The sequence below is a fragment of the Bos javanicus genome, chromosome 12 (assembly GCF_032452875.1).
Source record: "Bos javanicus breed banteng chromosome 12, ARS-OSU_banteng_1.0, whole genome shotgun sequence".
NCBI lineage: Eukaryota > Metazoa > Chordata > Mammalia > Artiodactyla > Bovidae > Bos > Bos javanicus.
Window position 1 is genome coordinate 31062133 of NC_083879.1, and position 26318 is coordinate 31088450.

General features: G+C 45.4%; 1 protein-coding gene across 4 annotated transcripts in view; it reads right to left on the bottom strand.

Moving 5' to 3' along the window:
- The window catches only part of MTUS2 (microtubule associated scaffold protein 2), a 388969-nt gene that overhangs the window by 26846 nt on the left and 335805 nt on the right, over window positions 1-26318 (bottom strand). For all 4 annotated transcript variants that reach the window (XM_061434861.1, XM_061434859.1, XM_061434858.1 and 1 more), the window contains one exon: window positions 498-712. In XM_061434861.1, coding sequence (XP_061290845.1) covers window positions 498-712 — 215 coding nt within the window. The remainder of the gene's footprint in view (window positions 1-497; window positions 713-26318) is intronic.

Sequence of the window (26318 nt, forward strand, 5' to 3'; positions counted from 1 at the left end):
AGAGAGGGAGCCATGGCATGTCTAGAGGGAGAGCATTCCAGGCATTGGTGTGTTGGCTTAGTTGTTCAGTCATGTCCAACTCTTTGAAACCCCAAGGACTATAGCCCGCCAGGCTCCTCTGTCCATGGAATTCTCCAGGTAAGGATACTGGAGTGGGTTGCCATTTCCTCCTCCAGGGAATCTTCCCGACCCAGGGATCCAACCCAAGTCTTCTTGCATTGCAGGCAGTCTCTTTATCGACTGAGCCACCAGGGAAGCTTACCAGGCAGTGGGCACAGCCCAGCAGAAAAGCCCAGAGGTGGGAGTGTGCCTGGGAGGACAAGGGAGGAGGCCAGAGTGGCTGGAGGGGATGACGGAGAGGGGACAGGGGACAGAACCGAGGAGGGAGGGTGGGGACCAGGGAGCTCACCTGTGGCAGGACTCCGGGCTAAGGCGGCCAGCTCCCCTCCACCTCCGGCCTGTGGCTCCCCAGGGCAGGGCGGGCCAGGTGGACTCACCTGCTCCTGGTGCTGACACCCGATCCGCAGCAGCTGCGCGCGGTGCTCCTCCTGGAGTCGGGCCACCTCGGTCTCGAACTGCAGCTGCAGCCGCCGCTCCAGGTCCCGCAGCTCGGCCTCCTGCTGCCAGCCCAGGTTCCGCACCTCCGCCTCGCAGCGCCGCTCCAACTCTGCCTTCTCCCGCTGCAACTTCTCACACTTGGCCGCGTGGAAAGCTGGGGGGGATGGACAGCACACGGTCACAAACCTGCCAAGATGCACCCAGAGCCTCGCGTCTGCAACCCCTGTGCTACAACATCAAGGTGTGGGCAGAAGGACCAGGGCAAGATCCCCTTCCTTCTGCAGAGCTTCATGGTTTGTAAGATGCTTCCCTGGGCTTCCCCAGGAGCTCAGTGGTAAAGACTCTGCCTGCAAAGCAGGAGTGGCAGGAGACGCAGGTTCCATCCCTGGGTCAGGAAGATCCCCTGGAGGAGGGTATGGCAACCCACTCCAGTATTCTTGCCTGAAGAATCACATGGACAGAGGAGCCTGGCGGGCTACAGTCCATGGGGTCTCAAAGAGTCGGACAGGACTGCAGGGACTTAGCACACACGCAAGCATGCAAAATGCTTTCCCACCTACAGCATCTGAGCCTCAACACAGACCCTGGATGTTGGGGTGAACCTGCTCCCAGGGAGCTCCTGTGACTGGCCCAAGGTCACACGGCGTGTAGAGTAAGAGCTGCAAAGGCAGGATATGTTTAAGGACACTATTTCCCTGGTGAAATGAGTGGTGGACAGGCTGGGTCTTGCTCTGTGTGCAGTGTATAAGAATATGGCCCAGCCCAGCAGCCTAATGCTGTGCCAAAGGCCTTCCTGGTCCAGGGCTTCAGTTGGCCCCGTGTCCTGGGTCCCACCGTTTGACGGAGGATTCTGATACACAATCTGAGAAAGTTAGGATCCGCTGGTGTACTGAGAGCAAGGTGGTGAGTGCTGCCCACGTCAGGTGTGGGTGATAAAAGGATATAATGTCTGTAGAGAATTTAAAAGCAATAACCAGACTGATCAGAAAAGCCCTCTGCTTTTTACTACCACCAGTGCCAGCAACTCTAAAGAATGCTGATGACAAAAGTACTTCTCAAAAGTCTTTGGTTGGTCTACAGTTTAAGCAATTGCTATACTCTTGAGGCTTTTAAAAACTAGTTTTGTATTTTATAAAAAATCACAAACAGAGGAAAGCTGGAAGTATTAATATGCACAAGGACATTATTGTACAGACTTTTTCTCCCCTGTGGACCGCAGTCCATGGGATCACGAAGAGTCAGACATGACTGAGCAACCAAACGATAACAACAACAATATACATGTCAGGATGAGTGTGCACTGGGCTTTCCACCACGGGTGGCAAGACTCGCTCGCTAACAAATACAGCAGGAACGGCAGAAGTAGACTGAGGTTTTCTGGTCCCTGGCAGTGAGCTCATGGAAGAGGGAGGTCATGGGCCTCATAAAAACAGCCAGAACCTACCAGGAACTGAAGGTCACACTGGCTCAGGCTTGGAGGCAGCAGTGAGGAATCACCTATGCCCAAGGGTCTGAATAGAGCTCCAGTTTTCCCCAAAGACCCTCCAACCTGGGCAAGTTGTTAGAATTTCACCAGGGACCCTAGTTAGTGAAAGAAACAACCAGGATCCACAGACTAGGGAAGAGATGTACACGCAAAGACAGGTTTATCCTGGAGTGACTGGGCTTTAACAGAACGACCATGGAATGTCCATTAAAAACAGTGCTCGATGGATTGAGACATAGTCAAACTGAGGCCAATAGAGGAGCAACATATATACATTAAAAAAAAATTCTTTTCCATTACGGTTTATCACAGGATAGTGAATATAGTTCCCCGTGCTATACAATAGGACCTTGTTGTTTATCCCATTTTATATGTAATAGTTTGCATCTGCTAATTCCAAACTCCCAGTCCATCTCTCCTCCCCACCTCCACACAAACAGCAATCATTTCATCTACGCTGGGGGAAGGTGAAGGGTCCTCCGACAGAAAAGGATGGGGGACGGACAGGAGACACACGGTAACTACTGGTGAGCCTCGAGCAATGGGCTCCAGGGTAAGTGTCCGGGTGCACGGGGTCTCTTTGGAGAGTGCTCTTGTTTCTGTAATTCAGGTGAACTAAAGATCCAACCAGTCCATCCTAAAGGAGATCAGTCCGGAGTGTTCACTGGAAGGTCTGATGCTGAAGCTGAAACTCCAATACTCTGGCCACCTCATGCGAAGAGTTGACTCATTGGAAAAGACCCTGATGCTGGGAGGGATTGGGGGCAGGAGGAGAAGGGGACAACAGAGGATGAGATGGCTGGATGGCATCACCAACTCGATGGATGTGTGAGTGAACTCCGGGAGTTGGCGATGGACAGGGAGGCCTGGCGTGCTGTGATTCATGGGGTTGCAAAGAGCTGGACATGACTGAGCGACTGAACTGAACTTCATAGTCTTTGCCCCGTGTACTGTGCCACGGTGAATGGGATAAAAATAAAGCAGTGACAACAATGTTTGTATTTACAACAGGCCCACAAGGCAGCAGAGATGAAGCACAGTCTACAAACACAAGAACAGATGGTCGGCACCATTCATGATTCAATACATGCAGATCAAAGCAAGAGATTTTTTTACCTCCAAGGTTGATCGAGATGAAATATTCTGATAATACAGGGAAGGTAGGAGAAAACTGGCCTTTGATGGAGCAACGGTGGGGGTATAAACTGAGGAGCTGCTTTGCAGGTTCAAGTTTTTTTCAAAATTGAAATCCTAGGGATGGGAGCTTGGGAAGGGTGACAGCTGAAAAGTTCGGGGTTTCTTTTTGGGGTCATGAAAATGTCCTAAAACAGATTATAGTTACAGCTGCATAACTCCGTGAATATACTAAGAATCACTGAATTGTTTTCAAACGGGCGAGCTGTATGGCATGTGAATTATATCTCAATAAAGTTTTTACCAAAAATGGAAAGAAAATCTGCAAAATAACATGACAGGAAAAATATCTCAGAGGATAAATTTAGACGTGTTTGTAGAAGAAAAGTTCATATTTGGATTTTGAAACTCTGTATAATGATGATGAAGATGTATGTTGACAAAATAAAAACCTCACCACTACACTGTTTTATACACACACACATGCACACACATGGAATGTGGAGCTAGTGGAATCTGAGAACCATTCTTACTGTTTCTTAACTAGAAATACAGCACACTGCACTCAAATGAAAATAATAAAAAATCCTCACCACGTACTATTCTTTAACAAGTACTGTTTTATATGGGGAAAATGTACTTTTCATATATTAATACTAATATCAGTATCTTTAACTCTAGTAAATCTAAACAATAAGTTGATGATATAGATTGCATACATGGAATAAAACAGAAAAAAAGGTCAAGAAATGAATAACAACAAATCAGTTAACACTGGAGAAAAAAAAATTAAATGCACATATCTTTTAAGTCAACAATTTCACAAGAGAACCAAAAAAATCTGATGAAGGATAATTAGTTCAGCATGATTTGCCTTTGGGAAATAGTTGGTGGGGGGGCTAGTTAAATAAATGATGATAAGTCCACTATACACATAGGACAAATCCCATATTCAATGGGATACAGGTAACTAAAAAAAAAAAAAAAACAAGGTCAATCTTTTCCTGGAATGACCTGTAATACATCATTAAACAAAAAAGGCAAGAAGCAGGATGAGCAGGACAGCAGAATTCTACTTGTGATGGAAATGCATCTGTGTGTCTGACCTTCCATCTGTCCTTCCCCCCTTGGAGGTTGTATGCTTAACTGACAGGAGTCACTTCCCAATGAACACCTGCAACAATATGTATATAAGAAAATCCTATGATTTGTTTGAATGTTTTATGAGTTAAAATATTTTTTAAATGACTACCATGATTAAGAAGACTGGGTTTGAAAAGGTTATGGTCGCCTGCAGTCAGAAAGGATAGGACACTTCCACCGAATGTGTGATTTTGTACATGTTTGCGGCGGGATGATTCAAGGCCTGGGATTCTATTTGCGGGGGCGGGGGGTCAGCAATGATTGATTGATTTTCATCCTAGAGCTTTTCCTGAACTGTACTGTTGCTTCAATAAATCATGAGCTGTGCGGCCTCAGTTATCACTGTTCAGTTGCTAAGTCATGTCTGACTCTTTGGACCGCGTGGACTGTAGCAAGGCAGGCTCCTGTGTCCTTACTGTCTCCCAGAGTCTGTGCAAATTCATGTCTGTTGAGTCAGTGATGCCATCCAACCATCTCATCCTCTGTTGCCCCCTTTTCCTTTTGCTTTCAGTCTTTCCCAGCATCAGGGTCTTCCCCAATGAGTTGGTTCTTTGCATCAGGTGGCCAAAGTAATCACCTTTCCACATCTAGCACCAAGCCCCAAATTCCCAACAGCTATTATATACAAGAAGTGATATTCTATTCTTCCAATGACCCTGTGTCATAAGCCCCAGGCCTGCAGAAGATATTGGATAAGAGCTGCAGCTGAGGCACCAGGGAGCAAGTTCCAATAACAGAGTCCCTAAAGAAATAAACATCCTCTTGCCTCTGGTAAATTCTCAAAAATGTATCTACTGGGGCATTTTGTACACAGAGGTTAAAGTAGGCTAATTTTTATGGGTAACCTCTGGAGCCTTGCATACATTCTTCCTTTATTTCTATTCATGAGAAAACATTTAGTACTTTATAATGTGAGAGGCAAACACACCAATAATAAATCCCTGGAACCTAAAATGCTGAGAAAATAGTTCCTAAAAGAACAGGATTATGACAGGCCAGGAGCACTGATTACATTTCTAATTCATAAGCATGAGTTTGAAAAGCAAAAACAGGATTAGAGTCTGCAGTAGTTTTCAATAATTGAACATATGTATGTATGAATATATAGAGTGCATGTATGTAGTACATACATACACACACACCACAGTTCATAAATCAAAATTGAAAGGAAAAACTCAGTAAGAGCAATTTTCTTTACACAATTGCCCAAAATGTCCCTTGAATAATTACAACTTGTTACTGGAAAGAGGTAGCAAGGATCAGTAATTACCACACTAGACTTAAACTGAAGAAAAGAATCTGGTTGCAGTTCATGATAAAGCATAAGGAATAATATCATACTACCTTTTACATCACAGATAATGCTTAAGCTTTGACAATTATAAAATAAGTCATCTAAAAGGTGAAGACTGTATACAAATATGTGGAATTATTATAATAGTCACTGTTATGGGTTCAGTTGTGTCCCCCAGAATTTATATGTTCAAGTTCTAATCCCTAGTGCTTCAGAATGTGATCATGTTTGGAGACAGGATTTTTGCAGCTAATAAAATTAAAATGAGGTCATTTATAGGGTCAGCCCCAATCCAATATGACTGAAGTCTAAGGACAGACACCTGCGGGGGGTGGGGGGAAGGTAGCCATCTATAAACCAAGAGGAGAAGCCTCAGAAGAAACTCACCCTGCTGGCATCTTGATCTCGATTTCCAGCCTCCAGGATTGTAAGAAAATTCATTTCTGTCTTTTAAGCCCTCCAGCCTGCAGTACTTTGTACAGCAGCCTTAGTAAGTTAACAGTCAGTATTGTTACATATTGATAGGGGATCCCACAGTCAGATAAATGATTAAATTGTTTCTTTGAGATATGGGGAGTAATTGAAAAGACAAAATAACTTTCAAGGGAAAAAATGTAATTTAAAAATTACCCATAATCTCATGACACAAAGAAAATGAAAACTTTCCACTGAAAATCCCTTCACAGCTGTTGCAGTAGTGTGACTTCAGTATCCCTGGTAGGAATTTTCCATGTCTTCCTGCTTAATATCTTTATGGTCCCCTCATATTTTCATGTGTGTGTGCTTAGTCACTCAGTTGTGTCCGACTCTTTGCAACCCCATAGGCTGTAGCCTGCCAGGCTCCTCCGTCCATGGAATTCTCCAGGCAAGAATACTGGAGTGGGTAGACTTTCCCTTCTGCAGGGGATCTTCCCAACCCAGGGATCGAACCCAGGTCACCCACATTGCAGGTGGATTCTTTACCATCTGAGCCACCATATTTTCATGTGGATGTACTGTAATTTATACATCCTTAGTATTGGACATTTGATTTGTGTCACTCACATATATTTTTTTTTTTTTTTTGCTTTCTTCATTAGGATACATTCTTAAGAGTAGAATTATGTGGCCTTAAAGATTATAGCATCTTTGTAAACTTTAGTTGATTGTGTGTGTGTGTGTGTGTTTGGTCCTTTTTGATGGCAGTGATCCTGTGACAAATCTGTGTCCACCAGGGGGAACTATAATGCCTGGAAAAGCCCTCTGGTGGCAAAGGCCTCTGTCCACTCTTATCAGATCACAGCGACCCACGGCAGGCGGCAGGCTCAGTCCATGAAACATGCTGCCTGGGATCCTCGGCCACACTGCCCTCTACTGCCCTCTTTTTTTTAAGGACCTTCTTTTTGATGAAAATGTCAAGAAGAGACTTCCCTGGTGGCTCAGATGGTAAAAGCGCCTGCCTACAGTGCGGGAGACCCTGGGTTCAATCCCTGGGTTGGGAAGATCCCCTGGAGAAGGAAATGGCAACCCACTCCAGTACTCTTGCCTGGAAAATCCCATGGACGGAGGAGCCTGGTAGGCTACAGTCCATGGGGTCACAAAGAGTTGGACATGACTGAGCAACTTCACTTGGTCAAGAAGAGAGACAAGGAGGGGCTGAGACGGAGGAAAGGTTCAGGGACTAGGAGTAGAAATGTGGGTGAAAGGCCAGGGTGGGGAGTCGGGGGTCTCTGGGCATCTCTGCAGGTCCACACAGTATCCCCAGGGCCCTGGACCAAAGAGCTGGCATTAGTGGAGTGCCTCCTGGGTACTATGCAACTGGCATGCCCTGGGCCCCAGGTGGGTGTTCAGTAGGACAGGAGGTTTGAGAAGGGATAACTCAAGGATCCAAGGCCTCCATGGGAGGGGGCGAGGCTTGCAGAGCAGGGGCTGGAGCCCGGGTCCCTCCGCACCTGGGTGAGAGTGACTGCTGCACCAGGGTTTCAATGTCTCAGAGGTGAGGCTTTGGTGAATCAGCCTTCAAGCCCTCACTGCTGAGAATCGCAGCACATCTCTTTACCCGTCCGCCTCCCTCACCAGCGGGCAGGGACAGCGTCAGAGACGCTTGAGTATTTGTGGTCAGACAGGCAGGCGGACTATCAACAGAGAGTAGTTGAATTTACTGAGCAGCTGCTACATCCCATGCCCAATCGTGCGGTGAGAACCAGACTCACTGCCAGGAGGGTAAATAAAGACACAGGCAGAAGTTTTAAACAGCAAGATGTCAGATCATGAAAACCTGAGATAAAGCAGTTGGAGAAAGTAAAATGAGAGCAATGTTAGGGGATGGCGGATGCAGGGGGCACCTGAGAAAACCCCATCCAGATGGATGTGAATGATGGGGAAGGGGAGGGGCCCAGAGAGCTGGAGGGAGGGGGTTCCAGGAGGAAGAACCGCAAGAGCAAAGGTCCTGAGCTGGGAACACGGGGCTCACTTAAGGGACAGGAAGATAACAAGGGGCCTGAGGGTCCGTGATGGAGACAGTGGAGGTGGGGAGAGGTGGTGTCGGATCTTACGAGGCCCCTGGTCCCTAGGGAGGAGTGAGGCTTGTACTCCAGTAACTGGAAAGGGCCCCCCTACCCCTCAACAGTCTTAAACTTGGGATAACAGGAGCTCATGAAGCATTGATTACAAGAGTGCCCTGGAGGCTGCAATGGTGAATGGGCTGGCGGAGGCAAGGAGAACAGAGCGGATGACATGTCTGGGGTCCAGGTGGACATAACCCGGGGCTGAAGCTGCAGTCCTGGGTGGGTATGCAAAGCATTTGGGAGGCAAAGCCACCTGCACTTGCCCCTGGCTTGGACGAGGGAGGTGAGGGAAGGGCAGGGATCGGACCCGAAGATGACTCAGGCAATTGGTCTGAGTGATTTGGGTGGTGGTGCCCTTTAAGAAGAGGAGAACATCAGAGGAGGAGACCCACTGGGGAGACAAGCACACACTAGACACCAAATAAATCTCCACGGAACTAACAGCCAGATTTATGTACATATAAGGGCCCCTGGTTCACAAATGTGATGGCGGATTCGCCTCTGGTCCACGGTACTTAGGAAAGGCTTTTCTGGATGTTGTCAATTAGTATGAAAAACATGAAATCAAAACTGCTGAATTTTGACAAGTTTTGTGACATGTTAGTGATGAATGGTAATATTCCATTTCACACGGGCATGTGCTGTGGTCTATTCTATAAAAGTGTTGAAATCTTAAAAGCATGAGACCTCAGGGTAGACTCTCATTATTAAATCTTCCCCAGTGAAGCAGGGCTGGATTGACAGATGTGTTTTCTCCTCTCCACGGGTGTGTAAATGGTTAGTGGGAAGATATAAGACGTGTGGCTGCAGTAAGAAGCAAGTAAAAAGCAAGAAGCGCATTTTCCAGCTGCTAGGCATTCCCAGTGCTACAGAACAAACACAGAAGAGTTCTTATCAAGGTGGCTCTTTGAAGTGCATTAACAAGGGTCTTCCCTGGCTGTCCAGTGGTTAGAACTGTATGCTTCCACTGCCAAGGGCCCAGGTTCAATCCCAGGTCAAGGACCTAAGACCCCACAAGGCTCGGGGCATAGCCACAAAATAAAAGTGCATTAATACTTTACTTACCTGTGGGTCACACTATGGGAACATGGCCCCCAAACTGGATGACTGCATATAGGAGCCTCAAGATCCCCAAATAGGTGCCCTGAAGTGCCCACTCACGTCCCACCCCTACACTACTTAAACTTCTGCACAGTGACGGTGAACAACCCTTCCCATGGACGGAATCCAGACCGCCAGCATTTCCAGATTAGGAGGGGTGGGGAGGCAGGGTCGGGGAGTGACAGCCCAGGACAGGAGGTGGGCAGGTCACACCTGGAAGGGGCAGGAGACAAAGGCAGGTGGGGGAGGGCAGGAAGAGTCCAGGTCTTCCCGGGTCCTGCAGACACCAGTGGTGGGAATTTTGGCAACTAACTCAACCTCTCTGGATCTGAGATTCTCACCTGGAAAATGAGGAGGTGGGGCACTGCTACCAGCTGAAGCGTATACCCCTAGGGTCACCGGGTGAAGCCACACTCCCCAGGACCTCAGAGTGTAACCGTATTTGGAGGTGGGGGTACTTGAAGAGTTGATTAAGTTCAAATGAGGCCAGGAGGGTGGGGCCCTAGTCCAACATGATTGGTGTCCCTCTTGGAGGAGGAGGAGCCACCCGTGAGGTCTCAGAGGCCAGGTGAGAACACAGCAAAGGGGCGTCCTTCCACAGGCCAAGGACAGATGCTGTAGCAGCCAAACCAACCAAACCAACTCTGCCAGCCCCTGGCCTGCACTTCAGCCTCCAGAACCGAGAGAAAATAAATGCCTGTGTTTAAGCCCTCAGGCCTGGGTATTATTTTGTGACAGCAGTCTGAGCCGGCTAACACAGGCACCCTGAGTGTGAAGCCCCCTTCTGCCCCTGCCTTCTAGAATTCTATGGATATTGTAATGGTGACTGAGGGTCATCAAGGACAGTTTTCCACTGTGCTTTTTTAAAGAAGACCGGGAAGGCTATACTATTTTTATTATGATTTCCCTCTGAAATGGAGCCCTAAAGAGAGAAGCTTCATCTACAGAGAAAATGTGCTTTGCAGAATGACTCGCTGCCCAGCGACAGGAGACATTAGCAGTAACATCAATGACAACATCTCTGTGCTTCATTAATGAAGTTCTCTAACATACAATATTGGGGATTCCCTGGTGGCTCAGGGGCAAAGAATCCGTCTGCCAATGCAGTAGACATGGGTTTGATCCCTGGGTTTGGAAGATCCCCTAGAGAAGGACTGGAAACCCACTCCAGTATTCTTGCCTGGATAAAGGAGCCTGGTGGGCTACAGTTCATGGGGTCACAAAAAAATTGGACATGACTTAGTTACTAAACAACAACAACAACAAAATACACAATATTAATTTGCTTAATCTTTGCAGCCAATTTTAAAGCTGGAGAAAGCGGGCAGTTTTGCTCTGATTTTACAGAAGAGCAATGGAGGCTCAGAGGGGTTAAGTCACTTGTCCAGGCTGACCCGGCAAGAACTGCAAAGGCGGGATTCCCTCCAGGTGCCCTGAATCTCAGCAGAGCTCTTTCAAACACTAACACGGCTATTCTGCCTTAAGTTCTGGAAGAAAGGAAACAAAGAAAGAGAGGGAGAAACAGGTACAAAAATCCCAACGAGGTTAAGGTGCTTTTCAAAGTCATAAATACTTGGAGCAATTTTTATGTGGTCTTAAGATAAAGGATGAGCCTTTCAACAAATGGATAATGACTGACCCTGTGTGTGAATGTAATTGCAATGCTTAGAAGTAACCTTCTTGGTCGAAGAGGAGAAAAACATAACAGTGATTTGTAGGGGCAAAAGAGGAAAGAGAAAGTGGATTTAAGACGATGGTTATGATGGGAAGTTTTGAGGAGAGAAACAAATACCGTCTACATGAGAGCTAATATGATACTACTGCCCATAAACGGGAAGCGGCTTTCCGGGGATCCTGCATGGCGCCTGCCCCTCCCTCTCCTCTGGGCTAATTTGGGCTACAGAGCTGGCAGAGCTCATCCAACACACCATGGGGACCTCTCTGAAGTCTGGCTATGGACAGGTCAGACGGTGGGTCTGTGTGGCTGCAGTGACCATTGACTGCTTTTAACTTTTTTCTCCTGTGCAAAACGGCATTGAAAAGACGACCCTTAAATTTTACCTCCAATTAATATTTGTTACATAAACTGGAAAGTGTACACAATTCCCAGGTTGGACATCTCTTTTAGAAAGAGCTTTTAATAACTTTCTGAAAGTTGAGATTCCAGACTCCTCTTTCATTGAGTAGAATCCACCCTACAAAGCTCTAACCAGTGAACTCCTGGGACCCTGCTCCTTCCTAAGCTTCCCAGCGAGGGGAGGCCCAGCCCATGGCATGGTGCTGACTGCCACCCTCTGTCCCATAGTCTGGGTGGCCGCATTCCCCTTAATTGCCCATGAGAGGAATAGAGACCAAGGGGCTACTGGGTAATATAGTTTAATCCATTTGATGGTGATGACAAATGCATGGCTGGGGTATTCTCTTTTCTCCATGGGACTTGGGGCATTTTCTCTGAGGTTTCCCTAGACTGATGATTATGTTTTATTTGTTGTTCGGGGGTTTCCTGCACAGGAATGAAGGGTTAATGTTTGAAATCCATAGAATCTAATTTTTAAAGAGGTGTGCATTTCCCCATGAACTCCTCCCAGCCTCTTGCTGTCTAACTTCCAAATATATCAAATCAACTCCAAGGAATTGTTTCTTGAATTGTTTCTACCCACTGATTTTAGGCACAGACACAGAAGAAGTTAAGGTTTTAGGCAATTTATAATAGCCCAAGAGTATTTTGTGATAAGTAGAAATATTTGTCTATTACCCTGGCTAGATCCTGTGCAACTTTCCTCTGTGGATATCCATCTCTTACTGCGATTCCAGGCCCAGGCAGATTTCCATAATTTCCCTTTTCCTTTTAAAAGGAGAGATGAAAAGGACACAAGTAGGACCTACTTCCAAGTAGGTAAAACCTGGGGACTCCCTGGACATCAAGAATGAAGGAGACAGAGAGGCAGAGTTGGTAATCACCTCCACTGTCTAGGCTGACATCCTCTGCAAATTTTGGTGTCAACAACGGAGCTTAAAATTGTGGTTGAGCCTACTTGTCCCCCATCTCCTCCTCTTCTTTTATTCAAAATACTCTTTAAGCGTTAACAGAAATGACCGTCCAGCTGGACATATTACCTTTCTGTCTCCCTTGCAGCTCTGTGGGGTCACGTGACTATCCTTAAGTCAAGGGATGTGAAGAAGTGACGTGGCAACTTTTAGATCAGAGTCTTATGAGGGAGCTGCCTGCCCTCGACTCTGCCTCCTTCCCCCTCCCTCAGGCTGAAACCTGGGGCCTTTCCTAGGCAGACAAGGACACAAGAAAAATATCCCCTATCTTATTTATTCCATCGCATTTGGGTGTCTTTGTTACAGCAACTTAGCCTGTACTTGAAATAAATTAGGACTATAACAGAAGTGGTAATTCGGTTTTACTTTGAAGTAGATAGTGTGGGGTAGAGATTCCCAGGGGGCGCTAGTTGTAAAGAACCTGCCTGCCAATGCAGGAGACGCAAGAGATACGGGTTCAATCCTTGGGTCAGAAAAATCCCCTGGAGGTAGTCATGGCAACCCACTCCACTATTCTGGCCTGAAGAATCCCATGGACAGGGGAGTCTGGTGGGGTGCAGTCTCTAGTATAGCACAGCGTCGGACAAGATTAAAAGTGACTTAGCATGCATACACACAGAGAGGATGGGGTAGGTGGAGATAACATGAATTGGCCTCAAAGAGCTGAAATGCCTGTGGCTCACCAAGAGGTGACCTCAGGAGAGAACAGGGCCAGAGACATGGACCCGGGAGGGTGCAGCTTAGGGGGCAGTTGAAGCCACAGGGGTAGACTGAGATCACCAGGGAGACCACAGGGAGTCAGAAGGAAAAGGGGCTTGGAACAGCGTCAGGGACAAATATTTTAAAGAGAAAGTCACTAACTTAATTTCATGCTACTATCATTCGCCCCCACGCCCTCTTTTCCAACTGATTACAAACTCTTTGAATTCTTGGATTATAGCGTACTGATCTCAAAATAAAATAAAATATCTAGAATACTTTTATGCAGAAAAGGCATTCAAATTTATCTTAGAAATGACACTGTTAAAATGCTTTGTATCTTAGCAATAGACTTGCTTTCAATTGTTTGATATTCGTGGCTGTATACTTAGGCTATCCTGAGTCAGTACCCAAGTCTTGGAAACGAGAAGACAGACCAGGAACACAGTGAAGGTGGGGCTATGGTGGCCTTGAGGTGAAGGGGGCGGCTGCCATTCAGTAAAAAGACAAACCACTCGATAAAAAATGGACAACAGAAAACTCACAGAAGATACCCACAGAGCCAACTAGCACACAGAAGTGCTCAACTTCCTTAGTGAGTAGGGAAACACAAATTAAAGCCACAGTGAGATGCTCTTCACACCTACCAGAAGGGCTAAAACAATGATAATAATAACAAAGGTAACAATGACATTACTGACAATACCGAATGCTGGCAAGGTTATGGAGGAAGTGGAATGCTCCAAAATGTTTGAGGGATGGTGTAAAAATGGAAGAGCCATTTCCAGAACTGTGTGGCAGCTTCTCCTAAAGTGAAACTCACATCTATCCTCTGACCCAGTCATGTCTCATGAAGGAATTGAATGGAGAGAAATGAAAACGTATCTGTCCACAGTAAGACCTATGCAAGGATATTCACAACAGCCTTATTTATAAAAGCAAAATGTGGACAAAACCCAAGAGTGGATAATTAATATTGGCATATGCACGCCAAAGGAACACGAGTCAATAAAAAGGAACAAACCACTGACAAGCTCGGTAACGTGGATGAATCTCTCATATGGGGCAAAAGCACCCAGACATAAAAGACTGTCTGCTCCCATTTGTAGGAAATCCAAGACCAGGCAAAACTAATCTACAGGGACAGAAATAGGCAAGTGGTAGGTGGAACAGACTGAAAGCAGCCTGCGGCAAATATTCAGATGATGTAAATGTCCTATGTCTTGTTTTGGGTAGTCATGATATGAATGTAGTCACAGACAAAGAACATCAAGCTCAACACTTAAAAATAGAAAACTTTTAAAACAAAATGAATAATCTTGTGTATTTATCCACACATTTACCATTTTGATAATCTCAATTTTTCCTGTAATTCTAAGTTTCTATCATTCATAAAGAATGTTTTCTTTGGACATTAAATTCTGATGTTTTTAAAAAATTATTTCAGCCCTTCAAACATGTCATTCCACTGTCTTTGTCTGTTTCTGATGAGGTTAACTGTCACCCACATCTTTGTCCCCTGTAAGTGATGCGTGTCTTTATCTGGTTATATTACATTATTCCTCTTTATCTTTGGCCTTCAGCAGTTTGACTACGATGTCTTAGGCGTGATTTGTGGATTTGTATTTATCCTGTTTGGGGTTCATTGCTTCTTGAGTCTGCAGGTTGTTTTTTAACAATCAAATTTGAGACATCTTTGCACATCGTTAAAAAGTTATTTTTCCTCTCTCTTCCTTCTTCTGACAATCCAATTATGCATCTGTTAGATTGCCACAGGTTCCTGACACTGTTCATTTTTCTTTTTATCTTTTTTCTCTCTGTTCTTCAGATTGGATAATGTCTATTGATTGTTTTCAACCCACTGACCCTTTTCCCCTGCAGTCTCCAACCCGCTGTAAAGCCCATCCAGTGAATTTTTCATTTCAGAGATTTAACTTTTGGGCTGTAACATTTCCAATTGGTTCTTTTGTAGTTTTCATTTCTTTGTTGGGCTTCCCCATCTGGGTTACTATGTTCCTCGCTTTCTAGAAGTGGCCAACATGTTTGTAACAGTTTTTAAAAATGTCTTGTCTGCCAGTTCCAACATCTGGGTTACTTCAATACCCATGTCTATTGCCTACTTTTCGCTTAATTATGGGTTCCACTTTTTGTAGGTCTAATTTTTAAATGGATGGTATCTAGAGGAGGGCTTCCCAGGTGGCGCTAGTGGTAAAGAACCTGCCTGCCAATACAGGAGACATAAGAGACGTGGGTTCGATCCCTGGGGCAGGAAGATTCCCTGGAGGAACGCATAGCAACCCACTCCAGTGCTCTTGCCTGGAGAGTCCCATGGAAGAGGAGCCTGGCGGGCTACAGTCCCTGGGGTCGCAGAGTCTGACACGGCAAGCAACTTGGCACACATGCACACTTACTGAAAGGAGCGTGTATTACTTGAACAGGCAGGTAAATTACCCTTGACTCCACCAGACTTAGATTTTACCCTTTGTTAGGGTGGGTCCGCTTCAGTTTTCCTAGAGACCCTTATTCTCAGTCCTGGTCCTCACTCCTGAAGCCTGGCCTTTCTTGGGTCTTGAGTCGAGGTGCTCAGTGAGGTCTCTCTGCCCTGGCTCAGCTGCAATTCCAACGTCTCCCTGCACCGCACAGTGTCTGGTGCCTCCACCCAGCTCATCCTGCAGCGGCTGCCCTCTGCCAGGCCTCCCCAGGCATTCAATGCTCACACTTCATCTCCGAACACACAGGAACACCCTCCCTGTGCAAATTCCCAGGGCCTCCTCTGCCCAGCGGACTGCTCTCAGTGCTCAGTCCCATGACTTCCAGCTGCTTTAATCACTTGGAACTGGTATCTGCTTCTGCAGCACAGCGAGATAGTCAGTGGTCACTGCCAGACCACCTCTCTGGGCTGTGGTCTGGTCAGTGACCCCAGGCAGGGAGTCGGGGCCAACAGGGGGCTCAGAGTGATGTCCTCATTTTTTTTAAGATTATGTTTTCATTATTTACCTGGCTGCACTGGGTCTAGATAGTGGCAAGTGGGGTTTTTTTAGATGTCGCATGTGAACTCTTTGTTGAGGCATGTGGGACCTAGGTCCCTGACCAGGGATTGAACCTGGGCCTGCATTTGGGAATACAGAGTCGTAGCCACAGGATCACAGGCCTGTGACATCTATTGCTTAGGAACAGCTGCCTCATGTACTTGGTGCTTACAGCTGTGTACAGTCTACCGTAACTAGCTGTGTGAGGTACACTATAACTAGTCCAATGCTACCGTAACTAGCTGTGTGAGGCACACTGTAACTAGCCCAATGCTACCGTAACTAGCTGTGTGAGGCACACTGTAACCAGCCCAATGCTACCGTAACTAGCTGTGTGAGGTACACTGTAACTAGCCCAATGCTACCGTAACTAGCTGTGTGAGGCACACTGTAACTAGCCCAATGCTACGGTAACTAGCTGTGTGAGGTACAGTGTAACTAGCCCAATGCTACGGTAACTAGCTGTGTGAGGTACACTGTAACTAGCCCAATGCTACGGTAACTAGCTGTGTGAGGTACACTGTAACTAGTCCAATGCTACGGTAACTAGCTGTGTGAGGCACACTGTAACTAGCCCAATGCTACGGTAACTAGCTGTGTGAGGCACACTGTAACTAGCCCAATGCTATGGTAACTAGCTGTGTGAGGTACAGTGTAACTAGCCCAATGCTACGGTAACTAGCTGTGTGAGGCACACTGTAACTAGCCCAATGCTACGGTAACTAGCTGTGTGAGGTACAGTGTAACTAGTCCAATGCTACAGTAACTAGCTGTGTGAGGTACACTGTAACTAGCCCAATGCTATGGTAACTAGCTGTGTGAGGTACAGTGTAACTAGCCCAATGCTATGGTAACTAGCTGTGTGAGGTACAGTGTAACTAGTCCAATGCTACAGTAACTAGCTGTGTGAGGTACAGTGTAACTAGCCCAATGCTATGGTAACTAGCTGTGTGAGGTACACTGTAACTAGCCCAATGCTATGGTAACTAGCTGTGTGAGGCACACTGTAACTAGCCCAATGCTATGGTAACTAGCTGTGTGAGGCACAGTGTAACTAGCCCAATGCTATGGTAACTAGCTGTGTGAGGTACAGTGTTACTAGTCCAATGCTACGGTAACTAGCTGTGTGAGGTACAGTGTAACTAGCCCAATGCTATGGTAACTAGCTGTGTGAGGTACACTGTAACTAGCCCAATGCTACGGTAACTAGCTGTGTGAGGTACAGTGTAACTAGTCCAATGCTACGGTAACTAGCTGTGTGAGGCACACTGTAACTAGCCCAATGCTACGGTAACTAGCTGTGTGAGGTACAGTGTAACTAGTCCAATGCTACGGTAACTAGCTGTGTGAGGTACACTGTAACTAGCCCAATGCTACGGTAACTAGCTGTGTGAGGTACAGTGTAACTAGTCCAATGCTACGGTAACTAGCTGTGTGAGGTACACTGTAACTAGCCCAATGCTACGGTAACTAGCTGTGTGAGGTACAGTGTAACTAGTTCAATGCTATGGTAACTAGCTGTGTGAGGTACAGTGTAACTAGCCCAATGCTACGGTAACTAGCTGTGTGAGGCACACTGTAACTAGCCCAATGCTATGGTAACTAGCTGTGTGAGGTACAGTGTAACTAGTCCAATGCTACAGTAACTAGCTGTGTGAGGTACAGTGTAACTAGCCCAATGCTATGGTAACTAGCTGTGTGAGGTACACTGTAACTAGCCCAATGCTATGGTAACTAGCTGTGTGAGGCACACTGTAACTAGCCCAATGCTATGGTAACTAGCTGTGTGAGGTACAGTGTAACTAGCCCAATGCTATGGTAACTAGCTGTGTGAGGTACAGTGTAACTAGTCCAATGCTACGGTAACTAGCTGTGTGAGGTACAGTGTAACTAGCCCAATGCTACGGTAACTAGCTGTGTGAGGTACACTGTAACTAGCCCAATGCTACGGTAACTAGCTGTGTGAGGTACAGTGTAACTAGCCCAATGCTACGGTAACTAGCTGTGTGAGGTACAGTGTAACTAGCCCAATGCTATGGTAACTAGCTGTGTGAGGTACAGTGTAACTAGTCCAATGCTACGGTAACTAGCTGTGTGAGGTACAGTGTAACTAGCCCAATGCTACGGTAACTAGCTGTGTGAGGCACACTGTAACTAGCCCAATGCTATGGTAACTAGCTGTGTGAGGTACAGTGTAACTAGCCCAATGCTACTGCTGTTGTTCAGTTGCTAAGTCATGTCCAACTCTTTTCGACCCCATGGACTGCAGCACAGCAGGCCTCCCAATCCCTCACTATCTCCCAGAGTTTGCCCAAGTTCATGTCCGCCGAATCAGTGATGCTATCCGACCATCTCATCCTCTGCCACCCTCTTCTTTTGCCTTCAATCTTTCCCAGCATCAGGGTCTTTTCTAATGAGTCAGTTCTTCACATCAGGTGGCCAAAGTATTGGAGCTTCAGCTTCAGCATCAGTCCTTCCAATGAATATTCAGGGTTGATTTCCTTTAGGGATGACTGGTTTGATCTCCTTGCAGTCCAAGGGGCTCTCAAGAGTCTTCTCCAGGACTGGTTACTCTACAAAGGTTGGAAGCAGGGCAATGAATGCATAGTTGAAATAAGCTCCCAGGTGGCTCTAATAGGCTTCCATCTCCCTCCATGGGGATCCCTGGCTAAGAACTGAGGTCCCAGAAAAGAAAGGCATGTAGATAGCTGCCCAAGGCTATCTCAGCGAGATGCCATTATTATTTATAGCATACTATCGAGTCTGGTCCACGAAGACATCTTCTGATTACAATTTCAGCTTTCTAAGTAGATCTGCTTTTAAGAAGAAATATCATTTCTCACTGGAAATTAGTAAGTTGGGATTTCTGTTTTCTATATTGGGCTCTAGTAAACCTAGTTAAAAGGCGTTTCCTTGAAAGTCAAAGCCATTCTTGTTGCACTAACAGTGTCCACACTTGGCAGCCGCCCTGGTCTCTCCATCTGGAATCATACTCCTGATTAGCTAAATTCTGACCAAATTCTTAATTAACTTTTTCTTTTCTTTTTTTAAAGAAATTAGCTATGTCAAGGAGCCCAGAGGCCATGACCAGTTTCATTATCACTGAAACCTGCTACGTCTTTACATGGTTCCTTGCAGTGCAGAATCGGTCAAGTTCCTTGTTCTTCACCAGAGTTAACCTCCTGAAGACCTGAAATTCAGATGAAAAACTACAATTCTGATTAAAAAAAAGAGTGATCTGAATATAACAGATGCATATATTGCAACTTATGTATTGTTGTGCTTGTTTAGTCACTAAGTTCTGACTCTTTTGTGACCCCGTGGACTATAGCCCATCATTCTCCTCTGTCCATGGGATTTCCCAGGCAAGAATACTGGAGTGGGTTCCATTTCCTTCTACAGGGAATCTTCCCAACCCAGGAACTGAACCTGCATCTCCTCCCTTGGCAGGTAGATCCTTTACCACTGAGCTGCCAGGGAAGCCCAACTTACATTATTACTTTGTTCAAATTAATGCCAAATACAGTAAATTGATGGACAGTATTCTTAAATCTGGCTTTGGTGGTATTTGTGGATACTTTTTGAATGAGTGAGAATAATTTCATAATGGCATTGGAAAAACTAAGAAAAACTAAATGGTAAAAAAAAAATCTCTGAAGGGAGAATCATCGAAGTCTAATAGTCCAAACACTGCCCTGCTTTGTCTGCAAATAGTTTAAAGAGTTTCATGCTATGCTATGCTAAGTCGCTTCAGTCGTGTCTGACTCTGTGTGACCCCATAGACGGCAGCCCACCAGGCTTCCCCGTCCCTGGGATTCTCCAGGCAAGAGCACTAGAGTGGGTTGCCATTTCCTTCTCCAATGCATGAAAGTGAAAAGAGAAAGTGAAGTTGCTCAGTCATGTCTGACTCTTAGCGACCCCATGGACTGCAGCCCACCAGGCTCCTCCATCCATGGGATTTTCCAGGCAAGAGTACTGGAGTGCCACACAGACAAGCTCATTTGCCCTTTTCCTCTGGTTAAGGGATCACCCCAGGAAAACACTTCTTTACTATTTTTCTCATTTCCCAAACGAGATAAGTCAAGGACTTCACTAACCCTGTTGCTGTAACTGATCAAGTGTAGAAGAACCACTTCTTCACTGACTCCTTGATTTCCTTTAAGCTTAGCTGTTTTACCCCAGAAGCCTTTCCCAGACCCCTAACTGGGTTACAAACCATCCTCTGAACTTCCAGACCTCCAGCACCTCACTCAGCACACTGGGTTTTAGTTACCTGCTTATGTACCCGTCCCTCCAGTGCACAGATGCCCCCCGAGCTCAGAGACCACATCACACCCTCCAGCACCTCACTCAGCACACTGGGTTTTAGTTACCTGCTTATGTACCCGTCCCTCCAGTGCACAGATGCCCCCCGAGCTCAGAGACCACATCACACCCATCTTTACTCCTGGCACACTGACAGGTGCATCTCCTGGATTTCAATCACATTTATAAAATGAAACAATGACATAGTTCACACTTAATGTGCTAACAAGCTCTGGGCTGGGGCTCAAGATACAAAGAAAAATAAAAGGGATCTATGTGACTGAGAAACTCACAAAGAGGCGATGATTATATTTGCATAATTTGTATGTGATTGTCTGTCATTTAAAGCATTACGTTTTTTTGCAAAACTGCTCTTTGGCAATTTTCAGGTTAAATCTATAGAGCATGTCACATCTTTTTCTTGCTTTTTCTTATCTTCCCCAAGACACCAACTGAAATCTTACAATACGAAGGCAGCATGCTATGGTCATGGTGGAACAAGATAAAGACCCAGCTCCGTTATCCTTAATAGCTACATGATTTGGGGTTTGCTTTTATTCTCTAGAGCCATGATTTAGTCACCGTTAAACCGGTGATTGTATTATCTACCTTACCTGTCTGTCCCCTAGGGCTGTTGTCAGGATCAAATGAAATAATACGTGGAAGAGCTTTGTAAATCATATACCGATCTAAACATTAGATTTATTATGAAGTCAAAATTTTGCAGAAGCAGCTGACTCCAAGTTTCAAGAAACTGCTTGTCCTCTGGGTATTTTATGGGCAGCCCTTAGTATCTTGACTTTTATTCAGTCAATTCAGGTTAAGAATTAAAACCACAGATTTAAAAATATTAACATATATCAGAAAGGATTATCTTTATTCACAAAGGAGCGAATGTTTTAGAGGATCACAAAATAGACATCTCCATCTAAAATAATCAGATGGTGCTATACACCTAGCAACCTTAAAGAATTTTATAAATATCAAAAAATGTGCTGCTGCCGATTGGAATAAATCATTGTCTTTAAGAAAGTAGTTCTTTGGAACTGTAGCTGATGGTGTAATTTTCATGGCAACCAAACCCAGTCTCTGGTACATTTAAGGGAGTTTGTAGTTTTGATATTACTGTGCACGGTTAAGCACCTGTCTGAGATAGAAACTAAAATAACTTTAGAAAATTACATTTACTGGGATAAAAATCTAATCTTGGCAGCTGACATCACTGATTTGAATTTTTCCCAGCCCAGAACATCATTTACTTACAGGAAGGCCAGGTAACTTCTGGACTTCGTCATGTTGAGAGGTTATCTTGCAAAGAGAACAGTATATCTGAAGCTCTATAATCACACTCACATTTCTGACATCGGACTAGATCAAACCTTCTTCTAAATAACACTGCCTGCTCTCCGCCTTAGAACCTAGAACAGTGATAGTTAAATAGTGAACATTAATATGTATTTGGGTACCCGGCTGACAAAGTTGCTGAGAAAACTGAGTGAGAAGATTCAACTCCCCTGATCAGAGAGAATTTTGCATTCCACAGATTTTGTGTTTGTGTTGTCACTCAATTCAACATAAGCTTCTAATTTACTGGTGGTTTCCTCTTTGACTCATGTATTAGTTGTATGTTGTTTAATTTCCAAGTATTTCCAGCTTTCCAGGTTCTTTTCGTGTTACTGATTTACAGTCTAATTCTGTTATAGTCCAAAGTGATCTGTATAATTTCAGTTTTTTAATATCTGCTAAGGTCTGTTCTATGGCTCAGCGTATGGTCCACGTGGGTCAACATTCCACGTGTATTTGAGAAGGATGTACGTCCTGTTTGTTATCTGGAACCTTCTGTCAATGTCAATTAGGTCAACTAGCTCAACTGGTTGATAACTGTTATTCAGGTCTTTTAAACTCCAGCTGATTTTCTGCCTGCTCAGGACTGGGAGAGGAGTGCTCAAGTCTCCAACAGTAACAGTGGGTCTGTTTCTTTCAGTTCCACCGTGTTTTGCTTCGTCTGATTTGAAGCTCTATTTCTAGGCACGTAGGTATTCAGCACTGCTATCTTTTTTAGGTGAACTGACTCCTTGATCCTTACGTAATGGCATCTCCATCTATAGTAACGGTATTGATCTGAAGTTTACTTTGCGTAATATTAACACTGTTATTGTTGTTTAGTTGATAAATCACTTTTGCAACCCCATGGACAGTAGCTCCTCTGTCCATGGGATTCTCCAGGCAAGAATGTGGGAGTGGGTTGCCATGCCTTTCTCCAGCAGATCTTCCCGACCCAGGGATCAAACGCACATCTCTTACATATCCTGCATTGTCCGGCAGGTTCTTTACCACTAGCGCCACCTGGGAAGCCTGGTGTTAGCATGCTGCTGCTGCTGCTGCTAAGTCGCTTCCGTCGTGTCCGACCCTGCGACCCCATAGACAGCAGCCCACCAGGCTCCCCTGTCCCTGGGATTCTCCAGACAAGAACACTGGAGTGGGTTGCCGTTTCCTTCTCCAATGTGTGAAAGTGAAAAGTGAAAGTGAAGTCGCTCAGTCGAGTCCGACTCTTAGCGACCCCATGGACTGCAGCCCACAAGGTTCCTCGGTCTATAGGATTTTCCAGGCAAGAGTACTGGAGTGGGGTGCCATTGCCTTCTCTGTGTTAGCATAGTATATCTTTTTTCTCTCCTTTTACTTTTAAATATCCACTCCTTTACATTTGAAGTGGATTTCTCTTATGCAGCCCATAGCTGAATCTTGCTTTTTTATCCAGTCTGGCAAATTGTCTTTTCATTGGTGTGCTTAGAAGAGATATTTTTATACATAAGAAAATGTGCATTATTTTTGTGATCCCAAGATTAGTTATTTTTTCTGAGGTGCCTTCTTGGGTTTTGCATTTTAACTTAGTTTTTTTTAAGCTGTGAAGGGAAGGAAGACAACAGAATCTAATCTGAAACCTAAGGGAATTAGCATATACTGTGCCCCAATTTCCTGCCAAACATTGCGCTCCATCCTTTCCTCTCATTCAGCTAGTGTGACAAGCACTAGGGTTCCATCTTACTGATGGAGGAAAGTGAGGCCCACAGCACATTCTCGCCTTCCTCCATAGCAGTAAAATATCCAGGCAAAGTCACCAAAGAAGAGCACAACTCCAGGTCCTTCTTATGACTAGGTTTGCCCTGTGACTTAGAGCTGGGCAATGAGATAGAAATTCCTGGAAACGTTTTTCCCAAGGAAAGAGCTGACCTACTGTCTCTGCTTTTTTGTTCATTCCCTCTTCCATCCTACTAACTGGACTAGAGATGTGATGACCAGGTGGCACTTAGTACTGACCACAGCTACCCTGGCCCACTAGATGAAGCACCACTGTCTTGGGAATGGGAGAATGCTGAGCTGTAGGAAGCCTGCCCACCCCCTCCGTGGACTTAGTGGAACAGAATCACACCTACCCCTGGGTGCTCACATGCATGCTCAGGTGCGTCCAACTCTTTGCAACCCCATAGACACAGCCTACCAGGCTCCTCTGTCCATGGGGATTCTCCAGCAAGAATACCGGAGTGGGTTGCCATGCCCAGCTGGGATCGAACCAGCATCTCCTGCATGCAGATTCAATGGATTGGCAGGTGGGCTCTTTACCACTGAGCCACCTGGAACTCCTCCAACTTTTATATAAGGGAGAAATAAACATCTACTTTGAGTAAACTCCCATTCTTTAGGGAGTTTGCTATTTGTTCTAGAACCCAATCCTAACAGCTATAGCTTACTGATGAATTAACATAATTATACTCTAACCTATGTCTGGACAGATGCATATTAGCATCTTTCATCCTTTTGCGTGGAAGTCACCTGATGGGAAAAGCCAACTCATTGGAAAAGATCTTGATGCTGGGAAAGATTGAGGGCAGGAGGAAAAGGGGGCAACAGAGGATGAGATGCTTGGATGGCATCATCAACGATGGACATGAGTTTGAGCAAGCTCCGGGAGCTGGTGAAGGACAGGGAAGCCTGACGTGCTGTAGTCCAAGGGGTCGCAAAGAATCAGACACAACTTAGCGACTGAACAACAACATATAGAACTGGAAGAAAAAGCTATTTTATTTTGTTCACCTGATTTTTTAATCTATTAAATTAAAAATTATCACCAAATGTGATGGTGATGCTGGAGATGCTGTAGTAAAATCACATACAATGAGTAGAAGAATTCTAGACTCGGGTTTAAGACTCGACTCTGTACACACTAGCTGTATGCTCTTTTGGAAGTCATTTAATCTTTCTGAGCTTCAATTTCATATAAGAGACACCAGCACCTACTTCACAGAGCAATCTGAATGAATGAATAAATAAAACATATCATATGACAGAGCTTGGTAAGTACTAAGCTCCTGGTAAATACAAGGGATTATGATCATAAATTGGAAAACACATTTTCTGTATAAACCCCAGGAGGTAAAATCATCTCACAAATATACTTACAGTGGGGTGTGTATATGTAAGCTGTTAGTTATAAACAAGAGCAAATTGACATTTTCATTCTATTTAGTAACTTAAGAACATAATAAATAACAATCCAGTGCTTACTATCACAAACTTAGATTACTATCATACCTTTGTATCAAAGCTCTTGGAATTCTTTAATGTTTTTATTTCATGTTACAGAAAACATTCAGGTATTGTTTGCTCTGTTTCAATATGCCAACTTGAATCCAAATGTAGACTTAACCACTTAGCTTCCTGTACAACACTTGAGAAGCTTTGCCAGAATGACTGCTTTATTAATCACTGCTTTCGGTTTTAAAACTACATTTCACATTAACGTTTCTAAAGTTTTCGGGTCAGATGAAAAACGCAAGTGCGAGCTAAGTCACTTCAGTCTGACTCTTGGTGACCCCATGGACTGTAGCTTGTCAGGCTCCTCTGCCCATGGGATTTCCCAAGCAAGAATACTGGAGTGGGTTGCCATTTCCCTCTCCAGGGGTACCTCCCGATCCAGGGATCAAACCTGAGTCTCCCGTATTGGCAGGTGGATTCTTTACCACTGAGCCACCTGGATAGCCCGCCTGGCACATACTAAGTACCTAATAAATAACTGTTTAATGAATGGATGGACTGAGATTAAGGAGAACTAAGCTCTTCTTCTTGGTCCTTCTTACAGACACTCAGCTTTAGATACAATCTTTGACCAAGTCTGGATTTACTGATCTCTCAAGTGCAGTGAGTAGACAGACTATAGTCACTAAGGCCTGGACCTCCATCACAATGTGCTGACTGCACCTGCTGCATAAAGCGCTCAGAAAACTGCTGAGTGCAGGAGGGGTTCTCTATGTCTGGGCAGTACCTTGGCCAGGTGCCTTGGCTAGGTGAGGTACTGGTCTTTGTCCCCTGGAATTCCTAAAACCCTTCTGAATTCCTGGGTGACAGGAGTGTCTCTCATATTTATAATGAGTCCTTCTGTGACTGAATTTATGCTAAGGAGGTGACTCCCTGAGGCACCTAGAAAGCCTCAGGATGGGTGGGTCACAGGACAGACCAGGCCATCAGAGGGCTGGAGCTTCCGGGCCCCCTCACCAACCTCCAGGGAGAGGGGCACTGGAGGATGGATTATAAAAACTCTGGAACAGCGGGCTTCAGAGAGCTTCCAGCTTGGTGAACACAGCCAGGTGCCCTCTTCACTTCAAAGGAACACCGCTCAGGTCAAGACACCAGAGTTCATGATGTTACAGTTAACAGCTGGTCCCCCCTGCCCCCCTGTCTTTCCCCCTCACAAATGCCGCCTCCACAGTGGCTCGGGGACTCACAGCTAAGGCGCACTCTGGAGCCGAATGCTGGGCTGAATGGCCTTCCTTTCCCCACACCCCATGGCTTTTTTACTTGGCAGGTGAATTCTGGTGCTCCTCTTAGCACTAATGCAGAAATCAAAGAAGACTGCCATACAAAGCCCCAGTGTGATCCCTGAGGGGTTCCTCCTGCACTCAGAAGCTTCGGGAAAGCAC